Source organism: Helicoverpa armigera, chromosome 12 (assembly GCF_030705265.1).
Source record: "Helicoverpa armigera isolate CAAS_96S chromosome 12, ASM3070526v1, whole genome shotgun sequence".
Lineage (NCBI taxonomy): Eukaryota > Metazoa > Arthropoda > Insecta > Lepidoptera > Noctuidae > Helicoverpa > Helicoverpa armigera.
In genome coordinates, this window is record NC_087131.1 from 12,095,502 (window position 1) to 12,112,594 (window position 17,093).

Sequence of the window (17,093 nt, forward strand, 5' to 3'; positions counted from 1 at the left end):
CGGCCGTCATTTGAATGTCTGACTGTTGGTAAGGGTAAAAAGATAGAAAGCTTCACAACTGGTCTCACCAAAGGGTTACTTATCGGGTGAGACTGGAAACCAACTTAACATAGTTTAGTAGAAAAAGCTAGACGGATGATGATGACCAATGTTATAACATTTGTACCCAGATGTCCCGCGAGGAGTGGGAGCAGAGCATCACAAACTGGTGGCAGGAGCACCGCGGCATGCTGCGCGAGGACGCCATGATGGAGTACCTGAAGATCGCGCAGGACCTCGAGATGTACGGCGTCAACTACTTCGAGATCCGCAACAAGAAGAACACCGAGCTGTGGCTCGGAGTCGACGCGTTAGGACTTAATATCTACGAGAAGGATGACAAGTTAGTAGTCACTATACATCTGACAGTAGAATTATAGTTAATAGAAGTTTTCTATGTGTTCTACATTTTATCCTTCACATATTAATAAACTTCTTAAAATTCCAGACTGACCCCAAAAATCGGGTTCCCGTGGTCGGAGATCCGCAACATATCGTTCAACGACCGCAAGTTCATCATCAAGCCGATCGACAAGAAGGCGCCGGACTTCGTGTTCTTCGCGCCGCGCGTCCGCGTCAACAAGCGCATCCTGGCGCTGTGCATGGGCAACCACGAGCTGTACATGCGCCGCCGCAAGCCCGACACCATCGACGTGCAGCAGATGAAGGCGCAGGCCCGCGAGGAGAAGCTCGCCAAGCAGGCACAGAGGTACGTCTTCCTTGTTCCTGGCGCTGGCACAGAGGCACGTCTTCTTCGGACCTCTATTTCCATAACCTGGCGAACCATTTCCCAGTTCTAATTTGGAGGATCTCAGGTTTGTAACATAATATATTGATGGTGCAGTTTGTCGCTGGTCTGTGTGAGGTCAAACATCAATTTCGTCACATACCGTAAATTGACAGATATTTTTTAAATCTTGATGTTTTCAAAAATACTAGCAGTTCCAATGTAATTTTACCTTCAACAAAAATCTAAAACACCACCATAAAAAATTGCAGAGAAAAGCTCCAACTGGAGATCGCAGCCCGCGAGCGAGCTGAGAAGAAGCAGCAAGAGTACGAGGACCGTCTCCGGCAGATGCAGGAGGAGATGGAGCGGTCGCAGGCCAACCTGCTGGAGGCGCAGGACATGATCCGCCGCCTGGAGGAGCAGCTGCGCCAGCTGCAGGCCGCCAAGGACGAGCTCGAGCAGCGCCAGAACGAGCTGCAGGCCATGATGCAGCGCCTTGAGGAGACTAAGGTTTGCATATGATACTTTATACAACTTTACATACGTTATAATGTAAATTATACTTTTGTATTTTGTACATTATATGTAAAGTAATATTTAACATATTGTAACTTGAAGTCATTGAAATGAAATTTAGTTTGGGCACTACTGGGATTTTGGTTGGAACGGTTTGGTTAAAGTGGGGAAAAAAAAGATTGTTCTTATTTTTTTCTTTGTTTTTCTTCCCTTTGGACTTGAACCATTGTCAGAAAACGAAACACTAGTCATATTTATTTATTTTTGTACACACACATAAAGAAAGACAACAGGAAAGAAATAATTTACATAGGTATTTCTAAAGAAATCGTGTGTAAAAAATAATAGAAATTAAATGAAAGAAAACAACTGTATACTGTATATCATACCTACATAACAGACATACATATTTTTGTTTTGCATCCTGCACTCAGTACCTAGTGATATTTATCTAATAAACCTCAACTCCTCAGAACATGGAAGCAGCAGAACGCCAGAAGCTTGAGGACGAGATCCGCGAGAAGCAGGAGGAGGTGTCGCGCATCCAGCAGGAGGTGGAGATCAAGGACGAGGAGACGCGCCGGCTGCAGGAGGAGGTCGAGGAGGCCAGGCGCAAGCAGGTATGCGTCTCATGCAGTGTAACTTTATGATAGGAGGGAAAGGAGGTGTTCAAAAAAAATGTTTTGAGAGATGTATCATTATGACAAAAGTATACATGCAAGGTACACTTTTCTTAAATAGACTATTATTTAATATTTCGATTAGAATGTTTTCGTAATGTAATCTGAAGGCTAACATTCATGTTATATGATTTTTAGAATTTTGATGTTAGTTTTATGTGACATCGCATAAAAATCTGACAGAATACAACTCAGTGTTCTGTAGTTTTCATTTTTGGTTAATATCGGTTTTGGTAATATCGGTGGTCGATCTTCCCATCGATTTAGAAAAAAGTTGGTTTGCAAGGGCTTGTGTTTTTAAATGTAACCGGAGACACAGCAGTCCAGCTGTGGACGTCAGTCGATGACGACAAAAGTATTAATTTTATTCCTTCTTCTCCCAGGACGAGGCAGCGGCAGCGCTGGCGGCGGCGACGACGCCGTCGCACCACCACGTGGCGGAGCGCGGCGCGGACTCGCGCGCGGACTCGGGCGCCGACGGCGACGCGGCGTCCGACACCAACAGCGACGCGGGCGGCGGCGAGCTGGCGCGCGGGCCCGACGACCTGGTGGACCCCGTCGCCGACCGACGCACGCTCGCCGAGCGCAACGAGCGCCTGCACAACCAGCTCAAGGTATACACGTCAACCCCACCCCTGCGACTGTCATCTTGCTTACTCTGACTGCCTATATTCCCGTCTTTCCAACACTTGACTATTATTTTATTCTTTATTAGTATTACAACTGTGTACCAAAAGTTAAATATTTTAATTTCATTTTACCACAAAACCAGTTTAGCGCTTTGACTACCTTCTTGTCGACTCTAATTTGTCTTGTTGAATCTAACTACACTGCCATATTGCCGACTCTGACTATACTTCTATCTTGCCAAGTTTGGTTATACTGTTCTCTCTACTACTCCCATTTCGCCAACTCTGTATTAACCAATAAACAATAAAGAATGATTTTTAATTGTCAACAATAAATACTTACGTCACATGTTTGTCCTCAGGCGCTAAAGCAAGACTTAGCGCAGTCACGCGACGAGACGAAGGAGACGGCCATGGACAAGATTCACCGCGAGAACGTCCGCCAGGGACGCGACAAATACAAGACTCTGCGCGAGATCCGCAAGGGCAACACCAAGCGCCGCGTCGACCAGTTCGAGAACATGTAGACCCCGACGGCGGCCCGGCCCGACTCCACCACCAGACATTCCGCAGCCCCGGGCCGCGGCCGGTACACATATATGTATATGTTGATGATCGAACGATATTTTTATATAATTTTATACACCGTCCAGGCAATATGTACCTTTTGCCGTCGTCAGAGATTGTCAACGTTAAGGGTCAAATGATTCAGCGGTGCTTACACATAACGTGGGTACGAACACTCGCGCTTGTCGGGCGTCGTAGTCGAAACTAACTGTAAATATTGATTATTATTACTTATTAGTAATTTTATTTTAGACCGTTGTGCTATAACCTAATATGTGAACATCCTAGAATCACTTGCTACAGCGATGTATGTTTACGATAGCCAGATAAATCATAAAATCAAAGCACACAGAATTGTTTTTATTAATAATAATAATCATTTTTGAAAATAATTTGGATTTTATTCATCGGAATGTATCGTGAGGCGCGAGTCGCAGATGTGTGCTGCGGCTTATATTTTATTTGTGGTAGTTGATTCGGTTATTATAATTTGTCTGTTGATTATTTTAGTGTTTGGCGGATGTGTGTGTGTAGGTGTGGACAGACGGGAGCCTGGCTTGCCGCTCTCCACTCGGGACGGTGCTGGGCTGCTGTGCAGTGCTCTGCACACTGCACAGTATGCTCAGCAGGCGACGCACTGCGACAAACATTGTTCATACATAACCGAACGAGTTTTGCTCAAAAAACGATAACAATGTCCGAAGTGTCTTGTCCTAACGAGTAGCGGTGAAAGGGAGGGGGCGACGCCCCTTATTTATTTTTATAATCATTTATAATCTAGATGTAGGAGTTAGAGCTGCAAGTGTAATTATTATTTCCAGTTCAGTTTCAACGGTTCTCCTGATATTATGTTTAGCTCGGGCAGTGCTCGCGACAAGTACTGATGTCAAGCCGGGACGTCTCGGCGCTGTGTCGGCCTTAGAAACTGTTCCCACTTGTTTCTTGAACAAAATTTGAAATAGATACTAAAATGTATGCTTGTAGGGAGTATATAATGTTAAGTGAATAGAAGGCATTCCATAAGTTACAATGCGGTGGCGTCGACTTGGTTTTTATGAAAATTAAAATGTTATGAAAATATAATTGTTCGTGTTTTGTTTAATATAAGTGCCATCCGTCACATGTCCACTCCGAGGCCGGTCGCGGCCAAGGCACCAGTATTCCGATATTTTCTTGTCATTATTTTCTTAAAATTTTACAATACCACGTTGCCTTGGATTTAATATAAATTTTTTTCCAATAAAATATTTAAGTAAATAAATTAGTGTTTTTATTTCATAAAATATTTCCTTTCAATTCTAATACAATACTGTACATATAATAATGATCACATACATTGACGTCTTATTGCATCTAGCCAAAATCATAAATTGATTACACAAAAAATAATTGCAATTGATTAATTCATGTACTTCAAAATAAGTTGAGAATTTATTTGATGTTAAACTTATTGTAATTTAAATCATAATCACAAATAAAATAAAAATAAACAATCACTATCGGTTGGCAATACCTTCAAATGTCCCGTAATATCGGTATGCGAGCCGATAAAAATAAACTACGATTGCATTTCTGAGTAAACTGACCAGACATTGAGTTCAGTGCAGTCTGACGTAAGATACGTGTCGCTAGGCGCATGTAGCGGGGCTCAAGTAGTGTGTGGCTCAGGTAGGCGCGGTGGCTCGCGGCGCGTGGTTGGCGTTCTTGAGGTGTCGCAGCAGGGAGCTCTTGTCTTTGAACTGTCGCTCGCACGCGCCGCACACATACACACGGCCGTTGTGCATCATCATGTGACGACTCAGACCTGATAGTAAATTGATAACAAATTAGTATTACAAAAAAATCCAAGAAGTGCTGAAAAAATCGATATTCGAGAGAAAAATCTTTATATTTTTCATAAGTAGTGTAAGTGTTCGGGAGAGCTCGTAGCTAAACCAAAGCCGCACAGATCGATCGATTATAAAGTTAACGATCCGTGGAGAGGTAAAGATTTTCTTATGATGAGTTCTGTCGTAAACGGTGCCGTCTCCCCGCCTGTCATTTGAACATCCTTGGCAGTTGTTACGGGTAGTCAGAAGCCAAAAAGTCTGACAACCAGTTCTGACCAAGGGGTATTCGGTTGCCCGGGTAACTGGGCTGAAGAGGTGAAACTGGGGCCCGATTCTCCTAATTTTACTTACGCGCCATTCGATTGACGTTCGACTCGATTCGACTGAGATCCAATCCCGACTCGATTACGATTGAAGCGTATGTGGCATTCCGCTATATTTTCTTTGAAATAAACGTTTTTATCCTTTTCTGTCATTCAATAATGAATCATTTTGTCTGCAAATGATTTACGATTGCAAAATGCTTGTGCAGCAAACTACCGTATAAGTAGACCAAAATCATCAAAATAGCAGACCAATCGCACACCAATCAAATGTCAATCGAATACGATTGGTCTTTTATTAGTAGCAGAATGCCCGATATGGTTAAAACTGCTATTACGATCATATTGCGATTCGATTTCTATTCGATTTTGACATTATTAACTTAGGATAATCGGGGCCCAGGCAGTCGCTCTTCGTATATGTATTACTGTTACTCAGTTGCAGTCATAGTTGGGCAAGGTTAGACAGATGATAAGTGTATGTGTTATTGTCGTATCTTACCGGATGCATAGAGGAAGACCTTGGGACACCTATCACAGCGATGCAGCGCGAGCGGTCGTGCGGCGGGCGGCGCGTGCTGCCGCGCGTGCGCCGCGAGGGCGCCGCGCTGGGTGAAGCTCTTGTCACATACAGAGCACGCGAATGGACGCTGCTCTGTACGTACCAGATAATGCAATTTAAGAAACTTATCGACAATAACAGCAAGTTATATTCACATGTGTTCAAGAAATAGAAAATACAAGGGGCATTGTCTACGAAATTCCACTGAAAATTCTTTAAATCGGCATTCGGATAGTTAGCATATTGTCATAAGTTTTCTTATAACTCCATTTGAGTTACATACAAATTGAAAAACTTTAAGATTTGTAAGTACAATAATACTTTACACAAAGGCACCAAAAATAAATAAATTATGATTTAATTCATTTATAATTATTATTGTAAGTATTTAAACATTGATTTTATAAAAAGTCATACTCAAAATAGTGTACACATTACTACACATTAACCACATCCATAGCTGAACCACTCCCCATAAACAAAACATACTGCCTATAAATAGGACACCAACCTCCATGCACGAGCAGATGCCTGACCATGACCTCCTTCTGCGCGAAGGTCCTCCCGCAGATGTGGCAGGCGTAGGGCCGCTCGCCCGAGTGTGTGCGCAGGTGCCGCGTCAGCGCGCTGCGGCTGGCCAGGCGACGCCCGCACTCCGAGCACCATGCACTATAGCGTACAAATGCATTAATTTGTGCATCTAATAAAGTTGTTTCAAAAACCAATTCTTCATTGGCCAAAAAGCCTTCTCTAGCACATTAAATTCGTTTCTTTTAAGAAAAGCAAAACTTGACAAAAGAGAAAAAGGATCATAGAACCATATTACACCTTATTTATGTTACAAAACGGAATGTAATGATGCTTCACAATAAGGCTATTTATCTGAGTGCACACGCTGGGGCTGAGAATCTAGGTATAAAATGTCTTAGCCAAACTTACCACTTTTTGTCTGATTTATCTTTCTTGATTGGAGCATTTGACGTAACATACTTTATGATACACTCATTTTCTTTGAATGTGTCTTCAACTTTCTTAGTATTGTTAGCTTCTACCTGATCCGTTACTTGTTCCTGTGTTACCTGTGTGAGGCTACTTGCTTCTATTTGATTCTCTGCACTCTGAAATGTTCATTTCCCTACAGTAATTAAAGGGGCTTACAATATAACTTTTTAATACAATATTCTGATTATGTTATACCATAAAAAAATTGCCAGTGGGTAAATACATACTGCCCATTACATGTCCCTATAAAACAAAAGCTTGGAACACTTACAGATCCACAAAACTGATTGTATTAATTAGTTTCCCACATCCCCTTAAAAAAATACACTTAAATGTCTCACCACAATTTGTTCCTGAGCATCATCTTCCTCCACCAGTTCCATCACAATACTGCTACCGTCCCCTGTCTCCAATTCCAATGACTTTATATTCTGATTAGAGTAGATCAGTCCATTGTCTCCGGGTGTCAGTATGCCGAGCTCCACAAGCATTGTAGATAGGAATGTTGTTATGTCAGGGTCTGATGGCACTTCTTCTTCTGTTTGCTGAAAATTATTCTTTTTTGTTATTATGTAAGCCAATTTTGGATTAATGCAAGAATTATTAAAATGTGAGTGAGACAAAACAAAGCTGCATCACATTTACAGTAATTAAAAATTTATGTAATAGACAAAGTTACAATGATATCTAAGGCATGCCAAATGTGTATAAATATTTCAAGATGATTCAAATACTTGGAGAAGGAGCAGAGACAACAGGGATACCACCTTGCTCTCACTCTTCAGAATATTTAGTTATTATTGGTACTTACATCATTATCCTTAGTTTCTAGCAACTCAATTTTCGAAAGCTCTGGTAATTTCTGCAAAAAACCACAACTAACATTAACTTCAAAAACCACACGAGACAGAGAGAAGAGAAAAACAAGTGTACCTCAGTAAAATGATTCATCTGTGCTACTCCATTCAGATTCAAACCGTTCACATCTGGATACTGCTCCTTATCGAATGTGACAACATACTTTAATTCTTCCTCATTCTCCACTTGTTCTAACTTCATTTTATTATCAGCTTCTTCTTTGATTTTATGTTTGTATTCTTTTTCCTTTACGGCTAATACGTGAGACTTCAGCTTTTGGTACGTCACCTCACATTTCTTCCTGAATGCATAATATTTGTTGAGCTGGTCGTAACAGTCTGTACAGATTATGTTTGGTAAGTATTCATCTCTTTTCATCTGGGAAATGGAAGATATTTGGATATGATCAGTACCTATTTGAAATGTGAAAAATATTTACACATTTTCATTCTTAGCTTAGTATTGAGGCTGATAAAATTAGATTACTCTTAATAATTATCGAATTAAGTATTGCACTTAGTAAGGAATGGAAAACTAAACTGAAAGACAATTTTTCTATCCTGTTTGTTTGAGCCAAACTGCTAACAAAAGCTAAAACAATCCACTCCTTTTCTGTAAGTCAGCTATGAGTGAAAACATGTTCAGTTGAATGTTACCTCCAGTCCCACACAGATCATGATCCTCAGTGCCAATGTTGCACAGATATTCTCAGAGTCTTCTGAGAATATTGGCATAGCTTCCATGGTCTTGTTCAGGCACAGTCTGCACAGCTCGTGCACATCCTCTATCAACTGGTGGTTCGGACGCTTGCGAGTGTAGGTTCTCATCATTAGGCCAAACACCTCACAGCAAATTACCAACAAAAAGGTTTTATGCCAGCTTGTTTATGTCATCTAGATAATCTCACTCCAATATAGCACTTGATATGTTAGCTACAATGTTTTGTATAATAGAAATATTGTTAATTTGCGTTGATTATATTAAACTGGACCTTGAATGTCTTTGATGTATAACAATAATATAACCTCAATTTTTTGTAGAGGTCAACTGATATTATTTTTAATGTAAATTCATTTTCAAACTCTATAATAAACAATAAGTTTATTCAGGCAACTAAGTTATTAATACAGAAAAATATTTTTTCATCGTCAAACGCTAGCCTATTCACTTTGAGATTCGACAATTGATTTGACATCAAGTTGACATTGACGTTCTGTTATTATGAATGATTATGACATTGACACAAAAGAATAATAAATTTAGAAAGGGTATTAGGAAATTGTCTCATCTGCCTAGTCCGGCCTAGTCTTTCCGTAACTATGTTGGGGTCGGCTTGCAGAATGCAGTCTCACCTGATGCAGCTGGCTACCAGTGTTTACGTGGAGCGACGGCCTATCTGACTTCTCAATTAACCTAGTTACCCGGATAATCCGATACCCCTTAACAAGACGCGGTATCAGATTTTACGGCTTCTGACTAACCGTTAATGACTAGATGACTGCCAAAGACAGAACGTACAGTCCAGATGGTAACAAAGAAACTATGAAGACCCTAAGCATCTGCTTTAGGTCTGGTGACTGTACTTATAAATATAAAAAAGTAGGTAAGTCGGCACACGTTACCTATGAATATGATGAGACCAATGAAGAGATGTAAAGCTCATAAAAATAAAGAATATGAATGGAATAGATATTTATTGATAAAGAGTAACATCAACGTTAACAACAAAATTATATTGGATTAATATTAAAGATTTTAGTTCAAGTAGAGGAAGTGAAGCATATTTGGAATACCAGTTTGTTTTTTGAAAATAAATTGAAAGAGAAACGGGATAGCTCAATAAAAAATACATTAAATTATTGTCAAAATATTAAACTTTAATAATGAGAACAATCAAATATAAAAAATACCAGATATATTATCAAAATGCCTATTAAACTAAAAATACTCCAAAAACGTGATTTGACTTAGGGTGCAGATAATTTGGAATACAGTATTCCAAATTATATTCATTTTTTTTTCTTTGAAAATTGCTAACACTTTTTCTTAGAAACTAATAGAATTCTAATATTTTTATAGTCATTGGCTCTTTACAAAAAAAGAAACTTTTACAAATAAATAAAACCGACTCCCAAAATAACTGAAAAGCAAAAAAACACGGTATTCCAAATTAACAACACACCAACCTAACTTAAAATTGCATGTCAAATTTTTTATTCTAGAATTATTTACAAAATCATAGTAATATCTTAAACTAACAAGGTCACTCCGCAATTGAAATAATTACAATAAAGATTTAGAGTGTTACAGCAAATGATTACCACTGATTGCATTCTTACCGAAAAAGTTTTCAAATCAGGCGTTTCGTTCACTGGGGGCTGGTAGCCGAAATGTCAAGATGGCGTCCTGTTTTTAATGCTGTATGGCTTTGTTTATCGTTTGACGTTATGTTTACGGCATAAAAACTCAGATGGCGTTTATATATATTTAGATATCGAAGTATTCCAAGTTACCTGCAGTATTCCAAATATGCTGCAGTTCCTCTACGGTGGATGTAGGTGCAGTTTCATTAAAAATTAAGAACAGATTTTTTTTCAATATAACACCGAAACAGCACTGTACGGCATCTTTACGAGCTGCAACAAAGGCACAAAAATTAGGGGAAAATAGTCTTCCTATAGGGTAACTCTTCAATACCAAGCGCGGATCCAGTCCTCAAAAAAGGTTGTGGTCACAGCTACTAGAAAATCGGAACTAGAAACGGCTACTAGAAAAGTACAAGTCGGAGCATGAAAATGCTCATTAAAAATTATGCAAGTCTTGAAGATCCAAATCTATTTCAATCAATCAATAACTTCTAGTAGCCAGTAAGCGAATATAGGGACGGTTTGAAGCATTTGGTGCACTTCTCAACTATTACCAGTGGCGGCACCCAAAATTAAAACGACAAAATAAAATTACGAACCAATCTAATAATGCTAAATATGCGATTAACGATATTTGACTTTTTTTAATATATCTAAACGCATATTATGTATACTCACTATCAGTTCCGTCTCTAGCTTATGTATCGGGTGCAATCATTACTAAAGCGCCCCTATGTATGGAAAGATTGTGAGTAGCTTTGTTTTTTGCGCGAGCGTAGCAAGCCGGAACATTTTTAGATTTCGTCGTAGTTACCAAGTTATAAAACCAAAAGCGAAGACACGGTATAAAACTGTACGTTGCGCGAGCGCAGCGAGCGCGAAATTTTTGAGCTCTGTGTCACAAACATACGCATAGAAATTATAAAAAAAGTACTGTGAAATTAAGAAGCGAGCGCAAAATTTTGAAGTCTTGGGACACGAAATCACCCAAACAAGTAAAAAAGAAGCTACTGCTAAGTGAAAAAACCGCGAGCGAAGCGAGCGCGAAATTTTTTGAGTTTTGGAACAAAACAGTACCAAAACAACTAAAGAATTTGAAATAGTGACTATTGTAAATAATAATAATTTTATTGTAATAGACAGTTGCGTTGCTGGGAAGTTTGTTTTGTTCTTCACCGCTTCTTCTCAACCAGAAAGTGCGTGTCGTGCGTGAAAGAGGGCGTTATGGGGGGTGCTACCCTTTTCTACTTTCAATTTTAACTTAAACTAATTTAACGTTTTCGACATTAGACTTAAACCGTAAAGCGAAGAAACCGCGAGCGTAGCGAGCGCGAATTTTTTGAGTTTTGGGACACAATAGTACCTCAAAAGCTGTTATAAAAAAAATATGGTGACCTCGAATTAGTAAACAACAGTCATAAAATTAAATGCATCAAAAAAAGTCTTATTTTGTTCCCTAGTGTTATCATCAGCTTTTCGATTTCAAAAAACCGTAAAAGTGTGATGTGAGAAGTCTAATAAGGTTGTGGGCATGCCCATCGTGCCCACAACGGTGGATCCGCCCTTGTTCAATACCAGTAGGTCCTTACCGTTACGTATGAAGTGTGAGAAAGATCCACGACTCCTAAAGTTTTGTACACCACCGGATCCTAAAAAAAGTTAAGACATGACATGGGTCCTGTGTATTTATATTCTGAAAAGTATGTAGGTACAGAATGTACTACATTTCTTTTCACAATGTAGGTAGATTGATATTTTTTTTATACAAATCTAACAAACACTATTTTTAAAAGTCGATAATGATAAAGTTGTTCAATTCCTCAACATATGGTCGTAAGGAATAATTTTGATTGGTAGGTATGTAAGTATGTAATGAGGTGTGAAGCCACCTGAGCCTGTTTTATCGCGAAGGTGACGAGCTTCCTCATTCGGACAGACGAATGCCCCCGGCAATGCTGCCAACCCGAACTATACATCGCTTCTGATATCTTCGAAGCCTGAAAAGTAATGTAAAATAAGTTAAATTCCAATTATTATTAATTCAGAGTCAATGTAATTTCTTTTTTGTTTCAAATAGGCCTATATAAGCTCTTTCGAAACGCCAAACTAGTTGCACTAGTAGAGAGCAGAAAAAGACGTCTTTCACCTACCTCTATAGTAATATCGCCACCATTCCACATGAAAAATCCCAAACTTATACATGTCGATACCGAAATCAAGAACATCATGCACAGTTGTGATGCATTACGCTCTCCGCCCTGAAATAACATTCATGCCTTAAAGTAACAAAATAAATTAGAGAACCTACTTCAGACTTCAGTGAGAACTAAACATTGAAACTACGAATTCGTAGCACTGCTACGGCGTAGCACAAGCGGCTACGGCAAAGTTTCGTTTCTCTAGAACAGTAATATAGTCTTGAACCTGAAGAGGTTAGAAGTCTTTAAACCTTTTGCATACCTATCTATACCTACGTTCATTTTATATAAGCCTGTATACTTAGCCTAATAAGCGTATATACTTAGATACCCACTAGTAAGGTAGTTAGTTCTGACATCAGCATCGCAAAGAACAAAACCATTTCGATGGCCAAGATTTCCTTATTGACGTGTTGGTGCAGCTTCTTACACCTGACGAAAAAAATAAAGGATTAAATTGGATAAAACGATTTAAGTTGCTCAGATTCAGTCACCCACCACATACCCACATACCGTCATATGTTATAATAAGAATTAATGGTGCACCAAAAATTTAAATTAAACTGGGTATGTTTAAGGGAAAATCTGCTTACCACAACGTCATAATATGCATCCTTATACCAATTTTAAATCCTTCTTCATATTTTATTTCCTTCTCCTTCTGACTCAATGTGTCATCACTGAATATATCGTCAAGACTATAGAAATAGCTCTGTAAGTTCCTGAACTGGTAGCATACAGCCACCATTTCAGTGAGGAGTAATGAGAAGGTGGTGAGGACCCTGGTGGCGATGGGGTTCAGCCAGCAGAAGTAGAAGAACACCCTCATGGCACCAGCTAACGAGGAGTTGTCGTGGACATCAGGCCACACTGGGACGATGGTGTTGAAATTTTCTCCTAGAACAAATTGATTAGGATGAACGACACCCAATTTATAAAATTAAGCCATTTTACCTATGTTACCTGTTCTTCGTTTCGATTCAATAAAAACTTTCGTATACTAAGCTATATGACTAATAAAATCTCCAGCTTAAAAGAGTTGCAAAGGATCCTGCCAACAAAATAGAAAAAGACAAAACTCAACCTTTAGTAACGACCTCATAAAGAGCTCCAAACCCATAAGAAGTATCCACAACGAACGCAATACTATTCAACGTGATAGAGAACACTCTAATGTTCCTGATCATCTCCCGTTCCAATCTCGTGTCATTGTGTTGTTCCTTCAGCACCACTGTGAGATGATACAGGAGGTTCCTGATCTCCTCCTTGTAATATACAGAGATGTAATAGAAGACCAGGTTGCCCGGCAGTATGATGCTGAACATCAACCGATCATTCGCCAACTTCTCCGTCAAGTCCTTTTGAGTAAAATAAGACCCGAGCAGAAAAACAACGAAGAATAAACACAAAAAATCCATCACGTAGTTGATCTTTTTGTAGATTTTAATGAATCTTTTGGAAAATTTAACTTCTGATATCCAGAGGTCTGTTAATCCGACTAGAAAGAATATTGTGTTTAATTCGTCTAGAAATTTCGTCATTGCGTTCTCTTTAAAAGGTGGTATCGGTCTATTCATGTTGAATTTGCTCTTGTATTTCTTTTGCAAAATGTGTGTTTATGTTACAATGAATATGGACCATTTTATACCTTTGCTAATTGCGTAACATCAAAGTAACAACTTGAATAACAGCCAATTAATAACTTCAAAGACATCAGATCAAAGTCTGCCTCTTTGTAAAGTTACAATGTTAACGTAATTTGATAAGTAATATGAAAACAAACAAATTGTAATGTGCAAAGAATTTATTGCCAAACACTTGTTTTAGAAGGGTGCTCCTTATTTTACATAGAATACCTATAAACTGGTGACTTAAATACAAAAATAAATAGTTATACAATACCTATATAGTTTAAAAAGTTGCTGTACTTAGAATGAGAACAAAAAAATGCAATTAACTGCACTATCGACGAATTAAAGTTCACTAATTCATTTCAATAAAATACTGAGAAAAGGGAATATGACATCTTGACAATCTGAAACAAAATATCAACACATTAAAAATCCTTGCTTAATTAACTCTGAATAATGTTCTAAAATCATTATACTAACCGCCACGTAAGTTTCGTAGGAGAATGTAAGATGACCGAAAGCTTTCATTTCTATCTGTCTCTGGAACAACATTTCACAGCAATCAAATAGGTACCTACCCCATGTTTGTCATACATAAAGTACATAACATATAACTCCTCTTACCTGAGCTTGCATCATGGCTAACACGACCAGCTTCCTGACTCGAGACGAGCGGTGATAACAGCATTGCCAGCCAGACCCATACATAGCTTGTGGCAGATTAGAAGCCTGAAAATACAATCTTTAAATACTAGAATAGGTCCAGGTGTTTTGGTAGCTAGCTATTAAGGTCTGATTTTAAAATCAAATAAAACAAAAGAAGCTACTAACCTCAACAGACATGTCTCCGGCGGGCCACATAAAGTAGCCGAGGCCGACCAGTGCAGCAGCCACACGGGGAGCGTTCGAAACCAACATCTTCAGGGTATGATCATCATTGTTCTACAAAACGTTACAATATGAGGTGATCAGGTTAAAAATCTGTCTAGATAGTATTAAAATTAAGAGACTTTACCATAACATCTGGAAGGATAGAGATAAGGAGTCCACACCAGAGCAGCACGTGAGAACTAAACGTTATTTTGAAAACGCGCTGCGTCTCATCCACACACCTGCAATTATGAAGACATTACAATAATTAACCAAGAAAGAGGCTTTTGATATAAGAATCTAATATTTCTTACCACAACGTTAGAGCATGCTGTTCAATCCCCCTCTTAAACTTGATCTCATACTTCAATTCCTTCTCCTCCTGACTCAACTTCGTCTCATCAAAAATCTTATTCAGGTCTTCAAAGTAACTTTGCAGGTTCTTGTACTGCTGCGTGAGGCACAGCAGAACCGTGTGGATGATGAGGAAGACGCCCATGTTGCGGACCACGTGGGCGAACCACACGAAGTACACCACCACCCTGGTCAGGCCTGCGGGGAGTGACCGCTCCTCGATGTCTGGCCATGCTGAGATGCATGTGATGAACGTCGCGTCTGAGGAAAATAATGGTCTTTAGTTTTGGTTGAAAGCCAGAGCCTAACAAAGCATCCAATCAATTGCGAGGTTCAGTTTCGTCATTGTGGTTTAGCAGTTTAAACGTGATTGTTAAAGTAATTAAACGGTTTGTCCGTTGTTTTTGACTTTTATAATATTGGTCTAATTTTTAAGCCTACCCGTAGTGACAGCCAGATAACAATTATACAGCCCAACAAAAACCATATTGCAAACACACGACGAGAAAAATAATCCGTTGTGCAACCGAGACTGCTCCATCATCTCCCTTTCAGCCTGTTTATCATTGTGGTCCACTTTCAGAACTACCACCAGTTTATACAGGACCTTTCTAACGTCATCCTTGTAACACAGGATCACGAAATGATAGAAAATGGTGATGATGGGAGCAGATGCCCCGTACGCCAGTCTATCGGATTGCTGGCTCTCAGATAGATTCTTCTGTGTCCACAAAGATAGGGTACAAGAGAAACAGAATATGACCATGATCACATGTATTGCCATCATGGCTGGTCGGTATATCTTTGTGAAGGTATCGGAGAAGTCCACTTTGTTGACCCAGAAGTCTGGGCAGCAGCACAGGAACCAGAACTTGTTGTACTTCTCGATCATTCTGGTTGTATCTGTTTCTGTGTACACCAGGGGCGTCATCAACACCTCCACTTTATTTTTGTTTTTAAAGCAATTCATTTTTCTAATTCTAGTTGGGTGACGAGCTTTAGAATTAACTTAGCTGTTATGTCTTACTAAATAAGAAAACCTGTTTATTGTCATTTGTTTTATTGTTGCTTTTACTTATGTTTAATTAATTACATAATTATATACCTACTTGTAAAACGTCTTCGAGTATTACCGATAGAGTGTCGCAACTTTTATTTGTGAAAGGATATATGCAACAACAGTACAAAATATGTCTTAAGCCTAATCGCACTTAGAGAATCATATCTCCAAATCATTAGTTTCGTCCTAGACCCCAGGAACTGTATCTATAGCAGTGCAGCAGTGCATACGTATCTATAAAGAATATCAGGGTACATAAACTCAACAGACATTTTCAGAAGCAACAACTTAATTTTGACAAAATATTTATAAATTCAAGTTAAATCTACAAAAAACATAAAAAGAGAAACATGGTGTATAAAAAAGCAATTAATAATTTATTATTTGTAAGCATTAAGTAGTTATAGAGAAACAACAATAGCTAACAACGAATGTGCGAATGTTTGCACTCCTTATTGTAATTAATGGGAATAGTCAAAGGGCAGCTAATGATACTAGAAGTAGAATTAACAACAATGTATTCTTAAGGACGCAGCTGGGAAAACTTCCAGGCTATTCGTTGAAAGAATTATAAAGAACAAAGTTCCACTATATTGCTATTTGTTTTCTATTCCCACAGTTACCCCTATAATTTCCAGCATCTTAGGCTTTTGGGAAAGTAATCACTAGATTACTGTAGATATAGCATGCAAAATGAACAAGTATGAAGGTGACCGTGAACCTTTAAAGAGTAAAGTCAATTAAAACTATGGACAAGTTATTGACCTACCTATTAAAGATTTTAATAACTCTCAACCCTTTGATTGGGACTGATTACGAAAACTGTTATAATTATCTCTATATAATAATTGTGAAATTAATTGAAATGCATGTGGACGT

General features: G+C 38.8%; 4 protein-coding genes across 6 annotated transcripts in view; 1 reads left to right on the forward strand and 3 right to left on the reverse strand.

The window, feature by feature from the left end:
• Positions 1-4,422, forward strand: part of LOC110382127 (moesin/ezrin/radixin homolog 1) — a 38,981-nt gene extending 34,559 nt beyond the window's left edge. For all 3 annotated transcript variants that reach the window (XM_049838745.2, XM_049838743.2, XM_064037197.1), the window contains 6 exons: positions 171-382; positions 488-748; positions 1,039-1,279; positions 1,759-1,905; positions 2,349-2,579; positions 2,957-4,422. In XM_049838745.2, the coding sequence (XP_049694702.1) occupies positions 171-382; positions 488-748; positions 1,039-1,279; positions 1,759-1,905; positions 2,349-2,579; positions 2,957-3,121 (1,257 nt within the window). In that variant the 3' untranslated portion in view covers positions 3,122-4,422. The remainder of the gene's footprint in view (positions 1-170; positions 383-487; positions 749-1,038; positions 1,280-1,758; positions 1,906-2,348; positions 2,580-2,956) is intronic.
• Positions 4,423-4,676: 254 nt separating this feature from the next.
• Positions 4,677-8,956, reverse strand: LOC110382293 (zinc finger protein 892). The gene is made up of 8 exons (XM_064037198.1): positions 8,392-8,956; positions 7,811-8,113; positions 7,689-7,739; positions 7,219-7,422; positions 6,815-6,993; positions 6,387-6,544; positions 5,816-5,968; positions 4,677-4,965 (listed from the first exon to the last, which is right to left on the reverse strand). Exons 1-8 carry the CDS (start codon positions 8,563-8,565, stop codon positions 4,826-4,828), a joined length of 1,362 nt encoding a protein of 453 aa, XP_063893268.1. The 5' UTR covers positions 8,566-8,956; the 3' UTR covers positions 4,677-4,825.
• Positions 8,957-10,329: 1,373 nt separating this feature from the next.
• Positions 10,330-13,911, reverse strand: LOC126054205 (uncharacterized). Its single transcript, XM_064037327.1, has 7 exons — positions 13,384-13,911; positions 12,893-13,196; positions 12,635-12,731; positions 12,252-12,359; positions 11,991-12,098; positions 11,691-11,750; positions 10,330-10,371 (listed from the first exon to the last, which is right to left on the reverse strand). The coding sequence occupies exons 1-7, from the start codon at positions 13,874-13,876 to the stop codon at positions 10,330-10,332; spliced, it is 1,212 nt and encodes a 403-aa protein (XP_063893397.1). The 5' UTR covers positions 13,877-13,911.
• A 381-nt stretch (positions 13,912-14,292) lies between these two features.
• LOC110382135 (uncharacterized) lies at positions 14,293-16,137 on the reverse strand. Its single transcript, XM_049838756.2, has 7 exons — positions 15,596-16,137; positions 15,115-15,415; positions 14,946-15,042; positions 14,762-14,872; positions 14,555-14,659; positions 14,411-14,470; positions 14,293-14,334 (listed from the first exon to the last, which is right to left on the reverse strand). The coding sequence occupies exons 1-7, from the start codon at positions 16,122-16,124 to the stop codon at positions 14,293-14,295; spliced, it is 1,245 nt and encodes a 414-aa protein (XP_049694713.2). The 5' UTR covers positions 16,125-16,137.
• Positions 16,138-17,093: the final 956 nt, after the last annotated feature.